Source organism: Terrapene carolina, unplaced genomic scaffold (genome assembly GCF_002925995.2).
Source record: "Terrapene carolina triunguis isolate 2854851 unplaced genomic scaffold, T_m_triunguis-2.0 Scaffold88, whole genome shotgun sequence".
NCBI classification, from domain to species: domain Eukaryota; kingdom Metazoa; phylum Chordata; order Testudines; family Emydidae; genus Terrapene; species Terrapene triunguis.
In genome coordinates this window covers 39428971-39448232 of record NW_020664439.1, presented here as the reverse complement: position 1 = coordinate 39448232, position 19262 = coordinate 39428971, and the positions used below count along the sequence as shown (strand labels likewise).

Here is a 19262-nt window from a genome sequence, read left to right as displayed (position 1 = left end):
AAAATTTTGACTGAATATTCACTTAAAGCTTGTGCATTATTTGCCCAGCTTTACAGTTGCATTTTATTAGTTTCTTTCATTTATTTATCTATAATAAATGAATCTGGAAAAACAAACTGCCTCCATAAATTTTATAAATTTCAAAACTCCATAGTAATATTTCCTTGTTAACTGTGAGTTGTAACCTCAAGCTTTAGAACTGTTCTACTAAGCTAGTGTAAAAATATGATATACCAGCAACCCCTACTGGCTGGAACACCAAATCATATTGATATTGATTCTCTTCAATCAATACAGTTTTTTATATGGTGCTCTAATAGCTTCTTCTCTTCTCTCTCACACAAGCACTGACACACACGCCGCTAAAACACCTTTACTATTAAATTTAAGCAATGTATGTACAGTGGTTTTGTTTATACAGTGACTGCCATGGATAAATGTGGAGCAGTTTGATGTTTACCACTCTTCATATTCATCTTGGTTTTCTCCAAGAAAACTCTCTTGATGTGAAATAATATTTTTTAAAATAGAGAAGTATTGGTGGTAGCTGGCAATAAAGCTGTTTTTTAATAATGAATTACCCGGAGTATATTTTACAGAACAATGAGGATTCAGTATACCTTCCACATGGAAAAGCAACATGTAATCATAATTTGACACTAGTTGTCAATATAAGATGAAAAATCTCAGTTATCAGTGTACCATGTATCAAGAAAACCAAATGTCTGCCTGTTAATTAAAATAATTTTTAGAAGTGAAGGGCCTGAAATGTTGATTTCACATTCATTTATAGCCATTAATTTAAAGTTTAAAATGCAGAAGTTTGATATTTCATGTACAGTAAAGGCAATTGATTTCACATTCATAAGATAGAAATCAGATACTCTCTTTTATTCATCCATTTAGTACAAGGCCTGACAAATAGCGAGAGTATGCTTTTTTAAATACAATTTTTACAGTGATTTTTCACAAGTGACTATTAACTTTGGCCTCAGTTTTTGGTGCCCAGTGTGAGACACCTTAAAGAGGCTTAAGGGAGGGCTTTTGGTGCTTTTTGTAATTAATGGTCCCTTTAAGGTTTCTCAAATTGGATATCTGAATCTGAAATCACTGTTACATTCAAAAATCTTAGCCTGTAGGTTCTGTGAATTTACCCTTCCAGAATAAACCTACCAGTTAATATTCAGCAGATGAAATACATTACCCCAAGCTGTAAAAATCCAAACTCTCTTCTGTTGTTTTCCATAATTCAGATAATCATACGGATATGATGGAAGTGGATGGAGATGTTGAAATCCCTCCTAACAAAGCTGTGGTGCTGCGTGGTCATGAATCTGAAGTATTCATCTGCGCCTGGAACCCCGTTAGCGACCTTCTGGCCTCAGGGTATGTTTTCACAAAAGGAAGCAAAAATGGCAGTTCTCATTGCAACTGGGTATTCATATACTTTGCAAACACAGTACGCTATGCCCCATAGACAGTCTCTCTTCTGCCACTGTCTTGAAGTTCCTGACATTAGAACTTTTTTACCCCTAGGAACAATTTTCCCTACAAGGTATGAGTGCTTGGCAGCATCCAGCTGCCAGAAGATTTTCAGTGCACTCTGGTGAACTTTAAATGTTAGGGGATATATATATATATATCCAACTATCAAGAGAGTTGAGTGCTTGCTCCAAATACTGGGGGATGCGGGCCATCAACTATGCATCTCTGACTAACTGGCCTTCCCCAATATGGCTGGAGAGGGGGAAAGGAAGCCAATCCGATTCTCCCTATTCTAGTACCAGTGTGGTATTCACCCCTTTGCATTCTTTCAGTTCCCCCCTTCATTGTTCCTACCCTCGGCCTCTTCTTTTGCCTCCTGAGGGGAGCTGAATGGCAGCTTCCAACGGCTGCCTCCCTGCTTGTGGCAGAAGAAGCAGAGTTGGTTTTCCATCAGCAGTGAAAACAATGGCCTTGCATTGCAAGGGTGAGAAATACAGCAAGGACGCTCAGGACAAATATAAGACACCTGAGAAGGAGGATAAAAGCTAGAGACTCTCCAGCCGAGATCAGGACCGTTGCAAGTATGCCAACGCACTATGAGACCTTGAACAAGGCACTGACTCTTGCTGTGTCTCATCTGTAAGATGGAATAGTAATACTTTTCCCACTTCACATGAATATTGTGAAGAGTAAATCATTTAATGTTCAGAACGCTCTATATAGTACATGCAAATCTATTCCTTTATACTAAAGACCAGTAGTGGTTGGATTTTTTTCTAATAATCTTAAACAACCAATTTACCTAATCATTATCTCCCTTAGAAACTCAGTTATTATGGTTTCCAGTACTGGAGGCGTGTGTAATAATCTAGATATTCTGATGCTAGTTTATAGGGGGTGGGAAGATAACAATGTTAAGATTTGTTTTGGATAAATTGACAAATCTTATAGATCTGCTCTGTCAGAGAGAGGAAAGCCTGCAGAATAAAATTCTGACTGGAAACCAAACGTGTATATGAGAAGTGAGACTGCTCCTATGCGTCTGATCACACCAGACTATTCTAACTGTCCCTGGAATGACTGTAATTGGGACCTGCTCTCAGATCTACTGACTTTTTTTTCACTGATGTGTTTTTGAATGTTTTATGGAAAATATATGAACATATAACATTTTTAAAATCAAGTTTCTAAAGAGGATACCACACTATATGTCCGTGCTTCTTGAAGAGGACACTGTCTTTTCTGTTGTTATGAATTAATTTGATGTTATTTTGATTGCTTAGATCTGGAGATTCAACAGCACGGATATGGAACCTCAGTGAAAACAGCACCAGTGGCTCCACGCAGCTGGTACTCCGACACTGTATACGAGAAGGTGGGCAAGATGTACCAAGCAACAAAGATGTGACATCCCTGGATTGGAATGTAAGTGGAAATTACAAATGCTCGAAATAACCTGAGGAAAAAAATGCAATTTTGCACAGTCAAATGCTAAGGGTACATCTCCACTAGGGCTGAGGTGTCATTTCCAATTTGGATAGATGAATGCATGCTAGCTTTGCTCAAGCTAACATGCTGCTAAAAATGGCAGCACAGCCGCAGTGGGACAAACTAACCACCTGTACCTAGAGTCTGAGGTACATACAGCACGTGGGCACAACTGCAGTGGTTAGTGAAGACGCTGTCTTCGCCAACGGGAGAGCTTCTCCTGCCAACAGAGATATTCCACCTCCCCGAGAGGCAATAGCAACGGGAGAATGCCATCGACACAGCGCTGTCTACACCAGGAGTTCAGTTGGTATAACTGTGTCGCTCAGGGATGTGGATTTTCTGCACCCTTGAGAGACGTAGATAGATATACTGATGTAAGCCTGCAGTGTAGACCAAGCCTTAGTTAGCATTGGCAGCTAGCTCACCCAGGCCACAACAGCTACACTGCTACTGTTAGCGCATTAGCTTGATCATCTATCCAAGCTGGAAATTACACCTCTGGTTGCAGCATGGACATACCCTAAATGACAAGGGCTTTGCATCTTCTGTTATTGCTGTTAAGTGCTTCTATTTTAGAGTCGCATCAGAATTATATTTTTGTTTTATTGTATGCATCTCTCTTTAATATACTGCAGGTTCTGGACTAAATAGCATGACCCTTATGCAAAACATTTTCTATTTGAAGTTTGCTCTGTGCCCCTTAGTTTTGAATTGTATAATAAATGTAATAACTTTTTTGCTGACAGAGTGAAGGTACACTTCTAGCAACTGGGTCGTATGATGGATTTGCAAGGATATGGACTAAAGACGGTAATTGAAATGCTTTACATTTCCATTATATTTTTCTGCGTAGTGCCTCACTACATGTTTCTCTCATTTCTTGAATGTAATAATTTCAATGTAAATTTTCAGGTAATCTTGCCAGCACCTTAGGGCAACATAAAGGACCTATATTTGCATTAAAATGGAACAAGAAAGGAAACTTCATTTTAAGTGCCGGAGTGGACAAGGTGAGAATTATTGGCTAAATAAATTATTTAATTCATGATTAAATTATGCGTGACAAACACTAAAATAAGAATTTGGTAAGCAGTTAGAAGATATTAAAGTCATAGAAAGTATGGATTTATAAAGAACCAGTTGTGCTAGATAAACTTGATTATGTGATGTAGAGTTGGAAAATTAGTTGATGATTTGAATGCAGTGGATAAAATGGGCCTGGTTCTCTTTGTTATAACAATGTAAGTCAAAAGTAACTCCCCTGAAGTCAGTGGCATTACACCAGTGTAAAACCAATGTATCTAGGATTTATTTTCTGAGGTACAGTATCTCGAAAAATGGAAGAATGAAAAATGGCAATGTATCTAAATGTGGGGAAGTGGGCAGTGCAGTGCAGCGGCAATCATTGCTGAATCAGGTTTTAGACCACATCTTTAAGAAAAATAAAGGAAGAGAAAATAAAGCTGTTTCTGAATTGAGAGGTTTTTCAGACAGTAGTTAGAACAGGGAGGTATTGAAGAGTAAAAACATAAAGAACTGAGAGGGATTGTTTAGGATTTTCTGGGCTTATAACTCAGAGTGGGGGTCCAAAATTGTGCAAAGGTAAATGCAGGCTTTGCTGTCAGGAAAAATTTGATTAGATCCAGTTAGATTGTGAATGATCTCCCAAAAGAGGAGGTAGAAGCCTCATTGCCTCAATCATTTAAAACTCAACTGGAGAATGCAATTGAGAATATAATGTAAGAAAATATTCTGCATTGTCTGGGAGATGAAAAGAGTCATGTATTCCGTGAACTAACTTCTGTAAGAAAATATCAGTTCATGCTTCTATTGAATGCAGTGACAAAATCTCACTAACTTCTGTCACAGTAGAATCAGGCCCATAGGATATAATATAATTATTTTTAAAATATGTTTATTTTGCCATGATAGTTGACTTACTCATATGAAATATTTGTATAGCAGAAAGATGCCAGAGTATTGGCAAACTGCTTAAAGAAGAGTTTAGAAGAAGGTAACAGAAATAATTTAGTAGCTGAAGAGTTTGATTTATGAGAATAGATTTAAAAGCTATAAATATATATAGCTCTTCTAAGTGTCAGTAACAGAGAGCACATAATGGCCTACAAATATTTGAAGTTAAAGGAATTATTTACGATAAGACAAAAAGGTATAATTATGAGTAATGTGATTAAGTTAAAAGGGGGAAAAAATTAAGATGCAGTCAGGAAGTGCTTGCTTCCTGGCAATTAAAATATATTAGGGTAGTCTTTTGAAAGGAAGTGGTAGAAGACCCATTGTTTGGGACGTGTGAAACTAGACTTGATAAAACACTAGAAAATGTATAATAGTGACCAATCCTGGCCAGCAGGAAGATGAGAGTAGAGGACCTAATAGACGTTAATGATGGAAAAGACCTATGATTTGTAGCAGTTTTACAAGTTTGTTTATTTTTTAACTCAGACCACAATTATTTGGGATGCCCATACCGGAGAAGCCAAGCAGCAGTTTCCCTTTCATTCTGGTAAGTACTTCTCTGCGGGTGACAGCTCAGATTGGTCAAAAACAGAACAAAAAGTTTTAAAACGTTAACATGCTGGGCTTTTTCAAATCTAATATACCTATTTATAGCTTTTTAATTTGGATCTGACAGCACACAAACTGTCCGAGTAATATATCTTTGAAAAAAAAATTGTGTGTGTCTGCTACCATCATTGATAACCTGTATTTCAGTGTTATGTTGTATGTGGGGAAAAACTATAATAGAGATGTATTATTGTAAACTGGCATGTCCCTCTTGCTAAATGAAACATTAATGAAAACTAACTTTCATATCATCTGTGTGGGTTTAAGAACTTACCCAAAATTAAGATCTGTTTGTGTTTTATATCTTTATTTATGATCCAGAATTAAAATAGATTTATTTAAAAATCAAAACAGACAAGTCCATTTCATTATTTCTTTTACCCCTGGTGGCTTGGGAGATGGAGCAGAGGAAGCAAAGAATATGTCATTTGGTACCTGTTCCGAACTCCCTCATATTCCCACCTTTTTTGACTCCCCTAACTTCATGGACTTAATGGCATGGCAACAACAGGAGGGGTCACTACTGAATAATGTAAAGCATTCACGGCTACTTGGGAGGAGCTGGGAGTGGTATTTGCAATGAGCTTCCAGCTCCCGCCAGCTAGGGGTGCAAGGACCATGATTATGTCTCAAATTTGGATCGATTCACAGTGGCTTATTGTGCTATTAGACATCAATGTCTGTCTTGCCTTCTGTAGAATTGTTTCATTTCAGATGTGTTCCTTGTTTTGATTCTTTCCTATTAAACTTAATTTCATGTGTCTACATTAAACTGCATTTGCTGGTTACATTTCCCACTGCTCTAACATGTTTAAAACCCTTTGTTAATTCTTTTAACTTGATTTAGTCACTCCCTGTTGGCATTTGTTCCGAGTTACAAAGCGGATGCACTTAAGATTCACACAAATCAAACCTTTCCAAAGTATATATCTTAACTTAAATATCTCTCCTTGTTTTTCTAGCACCAGCATTAGATGTTGACTGGCAGAGTAACAACACATTTGCTTCTTGCAGCACAGATATGTGTATTCATGTCTGTAAATTAGGACAAGATAGACCCATCAAAACCTTCCAGGGTCACACAGTAAGTAGTGACTTGGTTTCTATATACTGAATGAAGTTTTAAAATCTCCTTATTACTTAATTTGTTGGAAAATGTGTGTTTGCCATTTCATAGTATCAGTATATTAGTAGTAGTATTAATCCGAGATGGGGGCTGTATTGTGCTAGGCACTGTATGGTATATAACATCCAACCAGTCCTTGGCAAGAGACAATAGGTGGATACCATAAACGGGGTAGGATGTACAAGGTAACAGTGAAACATTTATGATTAGAGTAATCAGCAGTCACAGCACACCAGCTGCCTTACCATTGTCAAGTGATTGTTAAGCACCACAACATAGGTGAACTTCAAAGAGAGATTTGAAGGAGAGTAATGTGATGGCTTTGAGATGCACCCATGCAGAAGAAGGCACAAAGGTGCTTTGGGAAAATTTGACTATTGGGCGATAAGGGTTGGTATTGCTGGTGGAATGGAAACGGGAGTTGATAGTATTTTGAAATGTAACTGTACAAGTACTCCTATTTACTGTCTAACTTTATTTTTGTAAGCTGTCGTTTATAATGGAAACAAAGACTTCAACTTTATTTTCATTATTCAATTTTAGAATGAAGTAAATGCAATCAAATGGGATCCGACTGGTAATCTTCTGGCATCCTGTTCTGATGACATGACTTTAAAGGTAACTGCAATTTTGGGCAGTGGTACATTTTTATAGTTATTGTACACTGCAACCTCTGTGTGTGTTTGTAGAGATCTACCATGTGCACTACTAGCCTTTGTTGTTTGGTAATTCAGTAATTTTAACGTCATTATTTTATTCTTTAACATTTGTCCTTTTTTAAAAACCTGACTCAGACATTCCTAAAATATCTCTATTCGTTAAAGACAGTCTTTCATCCAAAGGGCCCGGCCCTGTGAACTTATGCATTGACTTCACGGGAATTTGAGTATAATTTACTGTACACATGTAGCGGTTTACAGGATCAGGCCCATTAATAATTGTGCTATCACGTACACTTGTGGTTATAGAGACATTGCTCAGTCTTGCTCAAAGAGAAATGTTACAATCAATGTAGTGTACGGTTTATGTAGGACCAGGCTGCAGCTAGCTCCTGTGCTGGCTTTCTTCATAGCTGTCTTAATATTATTAGTAGTACTATCATAGCACCTAGAGCTCCAGGTATGGACCAGGCCCTCACTGTGCGAGGTGCTGCTCAAATACAGAACAGAAAGGCAGCCCCTGTCCAAAGAGCTTTACCATTTAAGTATTAGGCAAGAGATAGATGGAAACAGAGTGATGGGGAAGTACAAGGAAACAAGGAGGCAGTATTGATCATCATGACAGGCAGTGGTTTCAGCCTATCCTTTATTAGGTTTTTCTGTAGGCACCATGGCAGAGGAGAGTTTTAAGGAGGCATTTGAAGGATGATAACGAGTTAGTTTTGCGGATGTTTACGGAGACCTTCTCCCATGCACATGGGGCAGTGTGGGAAAAACCATAAAGGTGCTTGATTGAGAATTTAACAAGTGAGCAGTAGTGTCTTTCGTCATGCAACCTGTCTATTCCACGGTCTGCCTCCCATGCAAATACCGGTAAATGGGTCTAAAAAGACATTTTCAACATGGCCACGTTTACCATATTGCTTGCTACCCAGTTTCCCTGAAAGATTGTCTGCAGTCCTCTGGCCTTGCTGACTCAACAGGACTCCTTGTTATGCACATGAATAATTCACAGCTGCATGACGCCTTATAATACAGCTTGTTTAACTGGGGGAAATTATGGAACTAAATAGATTAGTATGAAGGGTCTGCCATTGCATTAGGAGTCCAAGCTTAGATACCACGGTGGTAGGTACCATAGAAAAACTGAAGATGGACTTGAATTGACTTGAATGCCCCTACCATTCTCATTTTAGAGTTGATGCTTTCCAGTATCATTTCATTTACTCACCTCATTATGTTAAGCTAGTGGCAGGTGTTTTAGGAACCCGTCTGCTATTACATTCCATACACTTAGGCACAAAAGACCTGATGTTGCAAAGTATATGAGAGTGGACACCACCATTCTTCAGTCTCTCTGAAGGATAGGTTAAGATACCCTTCCTTACATTGAATAATATCTTACTTTACAAGGAATCCCCCTGAAGTTAGTAGAACTATTTATGGAGTTAAGATGTAGCTAAACCAGAGTCAGAGTATGAGAACCTGGCCTTTAACGTTATTTTATATTTGTTAATACAGAGGTCACAGTCCCTTCAGATTCTCTCTAAATACACTTTGATCATTATGGCTGTAACTGGGATTTTGGATGTACTCTTACAACACATCAATGCTTTTTCTTTTACTAAGACTTTATATAACAGAAATATGCAAATAGATACTGCAAATGTTTCAAACCAGGAAAACTCTGTTGTTTATATTTTATTTTTTTATTAGAAGGGCCTAGTGTACTCTGTAGCTCATTCTTGATATAGAGCCTTTCACCTCCAGGTTGCTGCTTCACATCTAAACCAAATTGACAGCAATCTCTTCATTTCACAAGCTGTTTGATGGTCTCGTGGTCTTCCACTGTAGTTGCTATTGGATAGATATCCCCATCATTAACCCCCCCATTGCAGTTAGCACACTTATTGGCCTTTCCCAAGGAGTGAACCGGGAAGAAGATTGAACTACTCATGTTTAGAGGTGGTGTTTCCAGGTTATGTTTGAGCCACCTGGATATGGCGGTAAGGGGAGCCTTGGACTGATGATGCCAATGTGTTTTCAAACCAGTGGATAAAATGAAGACTTTAGTCTCTAAGGTTTTTCATACAGAAACTTTTACTGGTGCTGAACGTTCTTCACAATGAGGGAAAATAAACTAGATTTTATTTTTTGATCCAGCCATTTTAAATCAGAAATATAATAAAATCTTTCCTCTCTCCCCTCCCGGTGCCCGCTGTCTTTAAAGGGATTCTGATTCAGGAAAGCATCTTAACTCTAAACACATGTTTAAGTGCTGGCCATAACAAAGATGGACTTAGGAGTATGTTTAAGGCCTGGTCTACACTTACCCCCCAATTCGAACTAAGGTACGCAACTTCAGCTACGTGAATAACGTAGCTGAAGTCGAAGTACCTTAGTTCGAACTTACCTCGGTCCACACGTGGCAGGCAGGCTCCCCCGTCGACGCCGCGGTACTCCTCTCGTATAGCTGGAGTACCGCAGTCGACGGCGAGCACTTCCTGGTTCGACTTATCGCGTCCAGACAAGACGCGATAAGTCGAACCCAGAACTTCGATTCCCAGCCACCGAACTAGCGGCTGGGTGTAGACATACCCTAAATGCTTTCCTGAGTCACGACTAAAGTGAGGCGAGCTAAAATGATACCAAATTAGATATCATTAAAGGAAAAAAATTGCACTTGTACAAATAATTTGAATGAATATCAAGTTTCAAATGTATGCAAAGCTTTATGAATGCTCCCAAACCCGTTTTTGTAATGAAAACACAAACCCTTAAAGGAATACTTTGTTCGTTTGTTTTTGTTTTATTATTTGTATTATGATAGCATGTAGGAGCCCTACTCATGGATTGGGATCCTATTGTGCTGTACAAACCCAGAACAAAAAGGTGATCCCGGTAAAGTCTTATTACCCCACCAAGTCAAACACCTTAACGGTTTTCCATTATGCATATATTATTCTGTTTGAAGAAGTATATTTCCCCAATATCCTTTTCTGCACCCTACCATAGTAGCACGAAGTCTATTTAAAAACAAAGCTCAGTGATAACCGTGATAATCAGTTCATACAACTTTGACACAAACACCACTATATGCTCGCTGTATCTTAGCACATGTCCATTGACTTCAGTGGTCTTTGGATTGAACTCGCAATGAGCATGCATGCATTTGTTTAGGTAGGAAATATTGCATGTCACTCCTTTGTTTATTTTTTAACCCCATGCTATACTGAAGCAACCAGCGATAGTGTATGATTTGGGTGGCCTAAAAAGCTGTCAGTTGGGCCTTGTTAGCTGTGAGCAAGGAAGAGGGTGGGAGAATCCGTATGTTCTAGTGTAGTGTTTAATACCCTAAACATAATCTGTTTTTTCCTTCCATTTTTACCTAGATCTGGAGTATGAAACAAGATAGTTGTGTCCATGATTTACAAGCACACAACAAAGAAATTTATACTATCAAATGGAGTCCTACAGGACCAGGAACAAACAATCCAAATGCCAATCTTATGTTAGCAAGGTAATATTTAATCCTTTTATCATACCAGTCAAGAAGTTGACAATTCCCCCTGCCCCTCTCCCTTCTGCCCCCCTCCTTTTTCGCCTTCTGTAAATGTATGTTAGCACTAACTGGACCTCTACTTTAGGAGATATTCTGGCATTAAAGAAGAGATTTTTAACACCATCAAAGGGGAAAAAATGAATAAAATTGAAATGTAATCCATCTGTTTTTCCTTTGGCAGTGCATCCTTTGATTCTACTGTTAGGTTATGGGATGTAGACAGAGGAATTTGCATCCACACTTTAACGAAACATCAAGAACCTGTGTACAGTGTAGCTTTCAGCCCTGATGGCAGGTACCTGGCCAGCGGCTCTTTTGACAAATGTGTTCACATCTGGAATACACAGGTACATGCTGTTTTTATATGAGCCAGTTTGTTTGATTGGTGTGTTTCAGACTTATTCAGTGAATCATATATTGTTCTAAAGCTGTTTCAGCTGCTGTAGCTTTGTATATTCAATATAAATATTAAATATAGTATGTGAAAGTAGCTTTCTTCAGTTCAAATGGGTCTCTCTGCAAATTTTTGACAAGGTAAAACTTAGAACTTAAAATATGACTTCTCTGTGTAAACCACAAACTAATTCTCACAGACATGTTTATTCAGTGTCACAACTTCAGCATAAGGATTCAACACACATGCATAGGCTGGGTTCTGAAAAGTATAAATAGCTGACTTGTTCATACATAGTTATAGCTGTTATCCAAAGCAGCTACAGTCAGTGATATATGATGTTGTTGCATGTTTTGGATCCAGTTCCAGAAAAGAATAACTGTATATCCAGAAATTCTGAACTGTAATTGCTGTTTTGCAAGGAGACCTCTGTACTAGAATATCCTGGTATACAGGATAACAGAGTTTGGTAAATGCTTTAACATGATGCTTAAGTTGTACGTGAGATCTTAAATGGATCATTTCCCCTGGGGAGAATTTCACCCTTTAAAAGTAACAGGGAAGTTCTACATACTGTACAAACTCTACTTACTCGTGTGCATTTTATTATTCTAATTGCATTTTTTCCCCCCCGTGTAGACGGGTGCTTTAGTTCACAGTTATCGGGGAACAGGAGGGATTTTTGAGGTTTGCTGGAATGCAGCAGGAGACAAAGTTGGAGCAAGTGCTTCAGATGGTTCAGTAAGTATAGTAGAACAATCGCCAACATTTCTTACACGTGTATATTTTTTTAGACAGTCGGATAGGCTGGAGGACTGTTGACTAAACGGAGAGAAATTGTGCTTATTCTGAGGAAGAATGAGTACAAATAGCCAATTATCTACAATTTTACCTATAAAATGTGGCATAAAGCTGCACTTGTTTTCCATTCAAATGACCATCCGAAATTAAGGCAAGGTTGGAAGTTGTCTCTCTTGGTCACAGGGGTTTTGTGAAGTGTAATCCATTTCGATTTGTCAAGACCTTTAAAATTGTCAGATGCAAGTGTGAAATATTACGATTTTGAGCCAGGAGAGGCTATAAAACAACATGTGCTATAGAAATATGTACATAATAACTGGTCTGTTCATTTCAGTGTGGAAATTAGTTGCTTGCAACCTGTTTCATTTCAAGAGAACTGATCAGTGTAGGGGGGCATTTTTTTATATCTGATATGAATGAAGTATCATTTGAGTTGCTATTGAGAATTAAACGAAGACGAATTAAACAAATTTCTGAGCACTCACTGGTTACAAGTCCCTTTATACAATTAACATTTTGCTTACATTGTTTGGAGTGCCCAGGAGATGAGCTCCTAAATTCTAATAAAGCATGAATCTGCCCTTTCTTCCCTGTAGCAGTGTGACAAAGTGTAGCCTTCCAGTTCTTTTGATGTCAGCCTGCAACAACACTGCATTAAAAATATTCATGTGTGACTCTGCACAGCAGCCAGGCAAACAGTGACTTCTTAATGTCATGGGTTAATAAGAAAGGAGAGAGACAGGGATCAAGCCCAACACAAATCAGAAATAAGAGTGTTGGGTAAGAGCTATTCTGGGCATGTACTCTGGGAGTTGGTAGCTTGAAGGAGTGCCATAAGTAAGTCAGTAAGTGAGAGAAGCTAACCTGGTACCTTCACAGTCCAGAGACTCAAATGATCTGATAGCCCACATGCCAGAGAGTCTGCATGTTCCCTCCCCCCAGCTTCTGACACATACATATAGATATAGAAAGAAAGAAAGCACAGTTGGGGAAAGGCAGGATTCTCTCTCTGATACCAAGAAGTATTCCTTCAAGCAATGAAGTCAAGTGGCTTCCAGTTAAATCTTTCTGGATGATAGAAAATGATCCTTTCAGACCCTTTAAGAGGACATTTGATAAAGTAAATAAACTGAGGACAACTTTTGGGAAGGCCAAAATAGATTGGTTTGTCGTGGTTCAGAACAGAAAGTGGGCAGCTCTCTTGAGTACAAAAAGAAATGAAACCACATTGCAGAGACTTCATCTCAGTGAAAGAAAGTTTTCATACGGTCTGCATCATGTAAAAATGGGTAGCCGGCATTTTGGAATCTCTAGGAAAGTGTCGGAAGCCCTAAATTATCTACTGGGAACGTGTAGGGATTTGTCCTCTACTTATCCTAAAGGGGAGATAATTTGAATATATTCAGACAAAATTTACAGATATCTCCCCATTAAGTTCATGTGTCATGTGACACTAGTTTTAATTGAACATTTAAAAAGCTGTTATTTCTACTGTCTCTGGTGAGGTTTGTTAGTAAAATGATATCTTTAAATCCACCCACAGCTTCCCCGCTAATCCAGAGCTAGTTATACCATAAACTGGGTAATAATGAAACAAATGAAGAACGCAAATGTAGTTTATATGTGGTTTTCTTTTTCTGGTAGGGTAGCCTCAATTTGTAGACATGAAGGAACTCCAGGCTCTAGCAATTGATCCATCTTCTGATTAGATTATAATAGGAAACTGTGTACTATTAGATGTTCTTTTCTTGGCTGGTCCAATCTGTTCTAATATTTTCATCTTCCCACAATGCAGATTTAATGAGATCTTACAGTACTTCACAAATTGGCTCCAGATAGATTCCTTGGCTTTTAACTACCACATATTAGGCAAAACAATTCACAGTATCCTTTTTTGTTGTTTTTGTTGGTTTCCCATAACAAAAAAGAAACCGTTGAAGTTCCAATTAGGTCTTGTTTTGAATGACTGGGATATAACCATGTTAATCCCTTGGGAGTTTTTTAATCTGGAGAAGCAAAATCCATATAAAACCCCTCATTTAACCATTGTGTGTCTTTACATGCTAATGAATTCTCCATGTGCAAAAAAATGCAGTAGTTCAATATCATTGTCATTTATGAGCAACTTTTGCTTTTGCATAGGAATGACCTGAGACTAGCTATTTTTGTCACAATATTCTGGTAAATCGGTGATTATTATATGTATTAGCAAAGCATTCAGAGACCCTTAATATGGCCTGAGTGTGCTGGGAATTGTACAAACATAAAAGAAAAAAGATCGACCTTGCTACAAAGAGTTTGCAATTTAAAGAAGGACAAGACACAACAGTGGGGTGTAGAACACCACAGGGGTTGGGGATTGTGGAACAGAAGACAAGGATGGCAGTACTAGGAGCACCTGGTTACACGTTATTAGCACAGCACACGGCAAAAAAAATTGCCAATTTTTAAGCAAATGGGCACCAGGAGGAATACTCAGGGAATAACAATGTAAAGGGCAACTTTTCAATAGCACCTAAATCACATTTTAAAAAATTACTTAGGTACTTAGAAGCCTCAGTGTCCATAAAAGTCAATGGGACTTTGGCTGCTAAATCACTTAGGTGCTTTTGAAAATTTTACCCAGAATCATTTGGTTTTGTCTATTGTATTCATAGTTTACAGATGATGCACAATGTTGTTCATGGGTTTGTTTTTCCTGCCAATAATAGATTTGTGGTTAATTTGCATAACCTGTTTTGTTGTTGTTGTTATGACCTTATATTATATATAGAATTGTTTAGCTGTAAAAATGCTGTGCAGTGTGCATTTCTGTATATATATTTCTTTTTTCTTACAGGTTTGTGTATTAGACCTACGGAAATAGCGCTACTAGTTGGAAGCCATGGACCGACTATGAATGTGTACATAGCCAAAATGACTGTCCCTAACCCATGTACTGCTATAGTCCCAATTGAACCATGGCCAGTCCAGTACAGCCAAACCTAAAAGAAATATATACATATACTGTATATAAAATAAAATAAAGATTACACCCTGAAGAGGATGACAGAGTTTTGTCACAGCTTGTGAATCCTGTTCACCAAGTGCTGGAATCTGCTGTGCCCCAAAATAACATTTAGAAGTTTCGCGTATGAAAAACAGAAGAGAGAGAAATATACCATACAAGAGCAGACCATACATGTACCAAATTTGGAAGATACTAATGACAGCCTTTATTTCTCCCTTTTTAATCCAGAGTCACGATGGTTTGTGGTTTTGTTTCCCCTCCCCCTTCTCAGTAGTTGAGCAGTTTGCGTGTACAGAGAAAACGGACTTGCATAAACCTGCAGCGGTATTTTGTTCTTTGCTTTTAAACATTGGTTTTTTTGTTTCATTTTGGTTAAGTTTACGGATGCATGAAGTAAGGGAGTGAATCGGTTCCTTGTTTATATTTTTTCACCTTTAAACAGAGTTTCTTTTAAAATATATATATTTTAATGCATTATTTCAAGAGGTAGAGTGAACTTGATATTTGGTACATTCTGTGGCTCCGAGAGCACAATTTTGAGGGGGGAGGGAGGGTGGAAGATGGGTGACTGGGGGAGAGAAAAAAGAAACTCACCTCTGAGACATGACGTTTCATGTCCTGTTAATCTATAAAGTACGTCAGCAATGGGTATAATGCTGTGGATTTTTTCTAATGACATGGCTGAAATGCAGTAGTTTCTTATTTGGGACATAATTCTGCCAAACTTAAGAATAGAAGGGCGCGCGCGCACACACAAAAATACAGGGATGCAAATAAATAAATAAAGATATGCATCTTCTGTTGCTTTGAGACCATAGCTAAATTATGGTTAAATTGTGCACTATTGTGAAAAGGAGCAAAATGTAGTTTTTTGGGGGGGGGGGAGGGTTGGTTGATTGGTTGGTTTTTTTTGTTTTTTAAAAGATTAAAATCTTTTTGGACGAGGGTTCATGCCACAGCTTCTACAAGAGTTGCCCATCATTGTTCGTAGGAGCTCAGATATCTAATGTAACCAAATTCCAGTATTAAAAGTATCTAATGTAATTTTTCTTTATACAAAAAAAATCTTTGGCATATATTTGATAACACTGCCGTTATCAGGCAAAATGTTTACTACCTTAGATTTAAAAAAACCTTAAAAACAGAGGACTTGCTTCAAGTTTATTTTAATAGCAGTGATTCAGCTTATTTAAAAGATGAATACTTGCACTAATTCCCCTGCTGCTCCAGTCCTGCAGTTTGTTGTATCTTGTGACTACATTTTTTTCCAAATATAAGGTAGATGTAAGCTGCTATTTTTTTAATAATCACTACTATATTGTGTCTTTTACTCTGTTTACAATATCAAATATTTTTCTTACAGCGACATATATAAGCGGCAAACCTTTTTCTGCTCATGTGATTAAAAGTATATTGATAGTGATTTTATTTGTAAATTATAGCATGAGGGTCGTGTTTATGCCTATATGGAGTTGAAAGGGTTTTGTCTCGCATAAGATTCCAGGCGTATAAATCTCTATAAAAAGAGGTTGTCAAATCTATGTCACAAACATTTTACTTAAGAAATGGTTTATATTATAAAGCTTTGCAAAGTTATCAGTTTTATAACACTATTTCCATCACAAATTAATTTTGTGGCTTATGATCGCTTAACTTTAACTTTCTGTAGTTAAGTATAAATTGATTTAACCCAAATAATGCAGCTTTTACATTTTAACAGAATTGTTCTTTAGGCATTGATTTCTGCTATTGCCACAGACTAACATGACTTGAAGCAAGTCTGAGTTTGGCTAAGGTAGGGTGGCAGTTTGCCGGTGGTAAAAAGAATACATACATTCATAATATGTACCTCAGTTATTATCAGTGGGGCAGATAATACTATAATACACCGAATTTAAAAACAACCAAACATTCATATCCATAAAGGCAGTCATCCATGATGGTTCTGTGCCAGCTATTTTTAGGGTTTTGGAACATATTACTGTTTAGAACAACTACCCTGTGAGTTACAATATGTAGGAAACCTAATATGTTGAGTGTCTGGCACTTGAAATATTGCTTTTATTGCTGGAGGTCCATGATTGTGGCTGACCTCTGTCATTATTAAGAAAAAATAAAAAAAAATCTGTGCAATAATTTTAAACTGTGCTCCCAGGAATAGACACAAATGTTTTGAGTATATTTAAGCTGCATTTTTCCTTTAGCAATGCATTTGTCGATTGCACTGAATTTAAATTGAAAGTCAGAGGTGATTCTTGATAGTACTTTTGTATTTTAATATGGACAGTTTATTCATTTTCATACAAGTTATTGGATGGTTGTTTCAGCGAATTAAAAAAAAATGTTGTGGAATTCTGTGACATAACTGCAAAACCACAGCCATGTTTTATGGTATTGCCACTTTTCTTTTTCTCAATCTTCAGCTGTTTTAGTTTTGAGTAATTCTAGTTGCTTAAGCATAATGTCAAGTATCCATAATTAGAAAATACAGAGCTTCGTTACCACAGGACTGTGGGTTTTCAGATGTTTGTACACACCCAGGCCTATGAAACTGATATTCCTGCAGTATCTCTGGATCCATGAGCCAGACATCAAGCTGGTGGGAATCAGCGATGCTCCGCTGCAGTGGAGCTATGAGGATCTGGCCAGTATATTTTTTGCTGCTGTTCTTTATCAACATGCCACAGTGCTGCTCCTGTTCTGCACAAACTTCCTCTTGTCTCATGTATTATACAGGGTTAGCCATGTGCGTGCATGATGCTTATTTCCATGTTTTATGTGAGGCAAGAAGGCGTACCATGGTCATTAGATTCTTTTCTAGTGCTGAGACTCGTATATAGTAGAACAAAGTAGATTTTCCACACTCCTCCCTTTAAGGGGGTACATGCCTAATATTATTAAGGCCCCAATTCTGTGAAGACGTAAGCACATGTTTAACTTTACATGCTAAATGTCCCACTGAAGTCAATGGGGCTGCTCCCAGTATGTGAAGTTAAACGTGTATAAATCTTTGCATATGTTTGTAAGTCAACATTTTTTCCAGCAGAGTGAATTCTTGGGAAGGAACTTTAGTTAGGGAAGACTGGGGTCACGTTTGTGGATGGGTTGAGGCATGGGCTGCTGTCATGTTTGCAATCTTTTGTTTTATCATCAACTTAGTAATTTCTTGTTTCCCATTTCTGTATAAGGAGTTCCAGGTCTTCCTGGAGATACCATTTTCTATTTTTACTTTGGCTCCTGTGATTTAAAATTGATGTAAAAAGTCCCAACCCTTTGACTTTCTAGTATTGTTTACAAGTCCTCATGAAAACTTTTTTTTTTTTTTTAATTCTTTGTGGTCTTGATAATTCTGTTTGGGGAATACTTCTTTACGGGGTTAAATGGTGTGTCTGGCAGAGGACTGGAACTCTTGTATGAAATACTAAAAGTGCCTCTCTTTCTGGGTTGGGGGAAGGAAGTAATAATCACCAGAGTTTGAATGACATGACAGTTGAAACATGTTTCTGGATTTTAGGACACTTTAGTGAATCTTAAGAGAAAGGCCAAAGATTTGTACCAACTTTAATTTTTATGTTTTTAAATGCATTCCTTTTTCCTTACACTGCTTACCTCATGTTAGGGTATTTAAGGAGACATTGCTGACTTTAAAGCATTCTCTATCTTTAGGAAATGTAGTAGGTACAATAGGATTGTTGTACCAGTTCGCCTTGGCTATAGAGCAATCTAACAACTAATGAATTTAATTCTGTCATATAAAGGAACTTCATTAGACTTGCAAAAGTGGCTTTTCAGCTTGTAAATGAAAGGTTGTATGTTTCCTCTGTTTACTAAAGAGAAGACATAGGGGCCAATTTTCCAGTCCTTACTCAGTCTAAAATCCCATTGACTTTTTCACTTCAGGGGGAAGCTTTTGCCTAAGTAACCATTGGAGGATTGGGTCCTTCTAAGTATTGGACAATGTGACACTTAGGTATAATGGGCCAGGAAAAACTTAGTGAGAATTTTGCTTGAGCAAACTCTGCAGGATTTAGCTCAGTATTCCATTTGCTTGGCAAGCAGTACTCTCCTACAGACGACTTCTTCCTACCGAAAATGCCTGTAGAACTTGTATGAAGAGGGATCTCCAGTAGTCTGCACAAAGCAGGAGC

General features: G+C 37.8%; 1 protein-coding gene across 8 annotated transcripts in view; it reads left to right on the top strand.

The window, feature by feature from the left end:
* TBL1XR1 (transducin beta like 1 X-linked receptor 1) overlaps nucleotides 1-17655 on the top strand; it is a 162137-nt gene extending 144482 nt beyond the window's left edge. For all 8 annotated transcript variants that reach the window (XM_026650050.2, XM_026650049.2, XM_026650047.2 and 5 more), the window contains 11 exons: nucleotides 1254-1386; nucleotides 2769-2910; nucleotides 3723-3786; nucleotides 3889-3986; nucleotides 5440-5500; nucleotides 6525-6646; nucleotides 7232-7306; nucleotides 10740-10867; nucleotides 11091-11256; nucleotides 11943-12044; nucleotides 14944-17655. In XM_026650050.2, the coding sequence (XP_026505835.1) occupies nucleotides 1254-1386; nucleotides 2769-2910; nucleotides 3723-3786; nucleotides 3889-3986; nucleotides 5440-5500; nucleotides 6525-6646; nucleotides 7232-7306; nucleotides 10740-10867; nucleotides 11091-11256; nucleotides 11943-12044; nucleotides 14944-14970 (1118 nt within the window). In that variant the 3' untranslated portion in view covers nucleotides 14971-17655. The remainder of the gene's footprint in view (nucleotides 1-1253; nucleotides 1387-2768; nucleotides 2911-3722; nucleotides 3787-3888; nucleotides 3987-5439; nucleotides 5501-6524; nucleotides 6647-7231; nucleotides 7307-10739; nucleotides 10868-11090; nucleotides 11257-11942; nucleotides 12045-14943) is intronic.
* Nucleotides 17656-19262: the final 1607 nt, after the last annotated feature.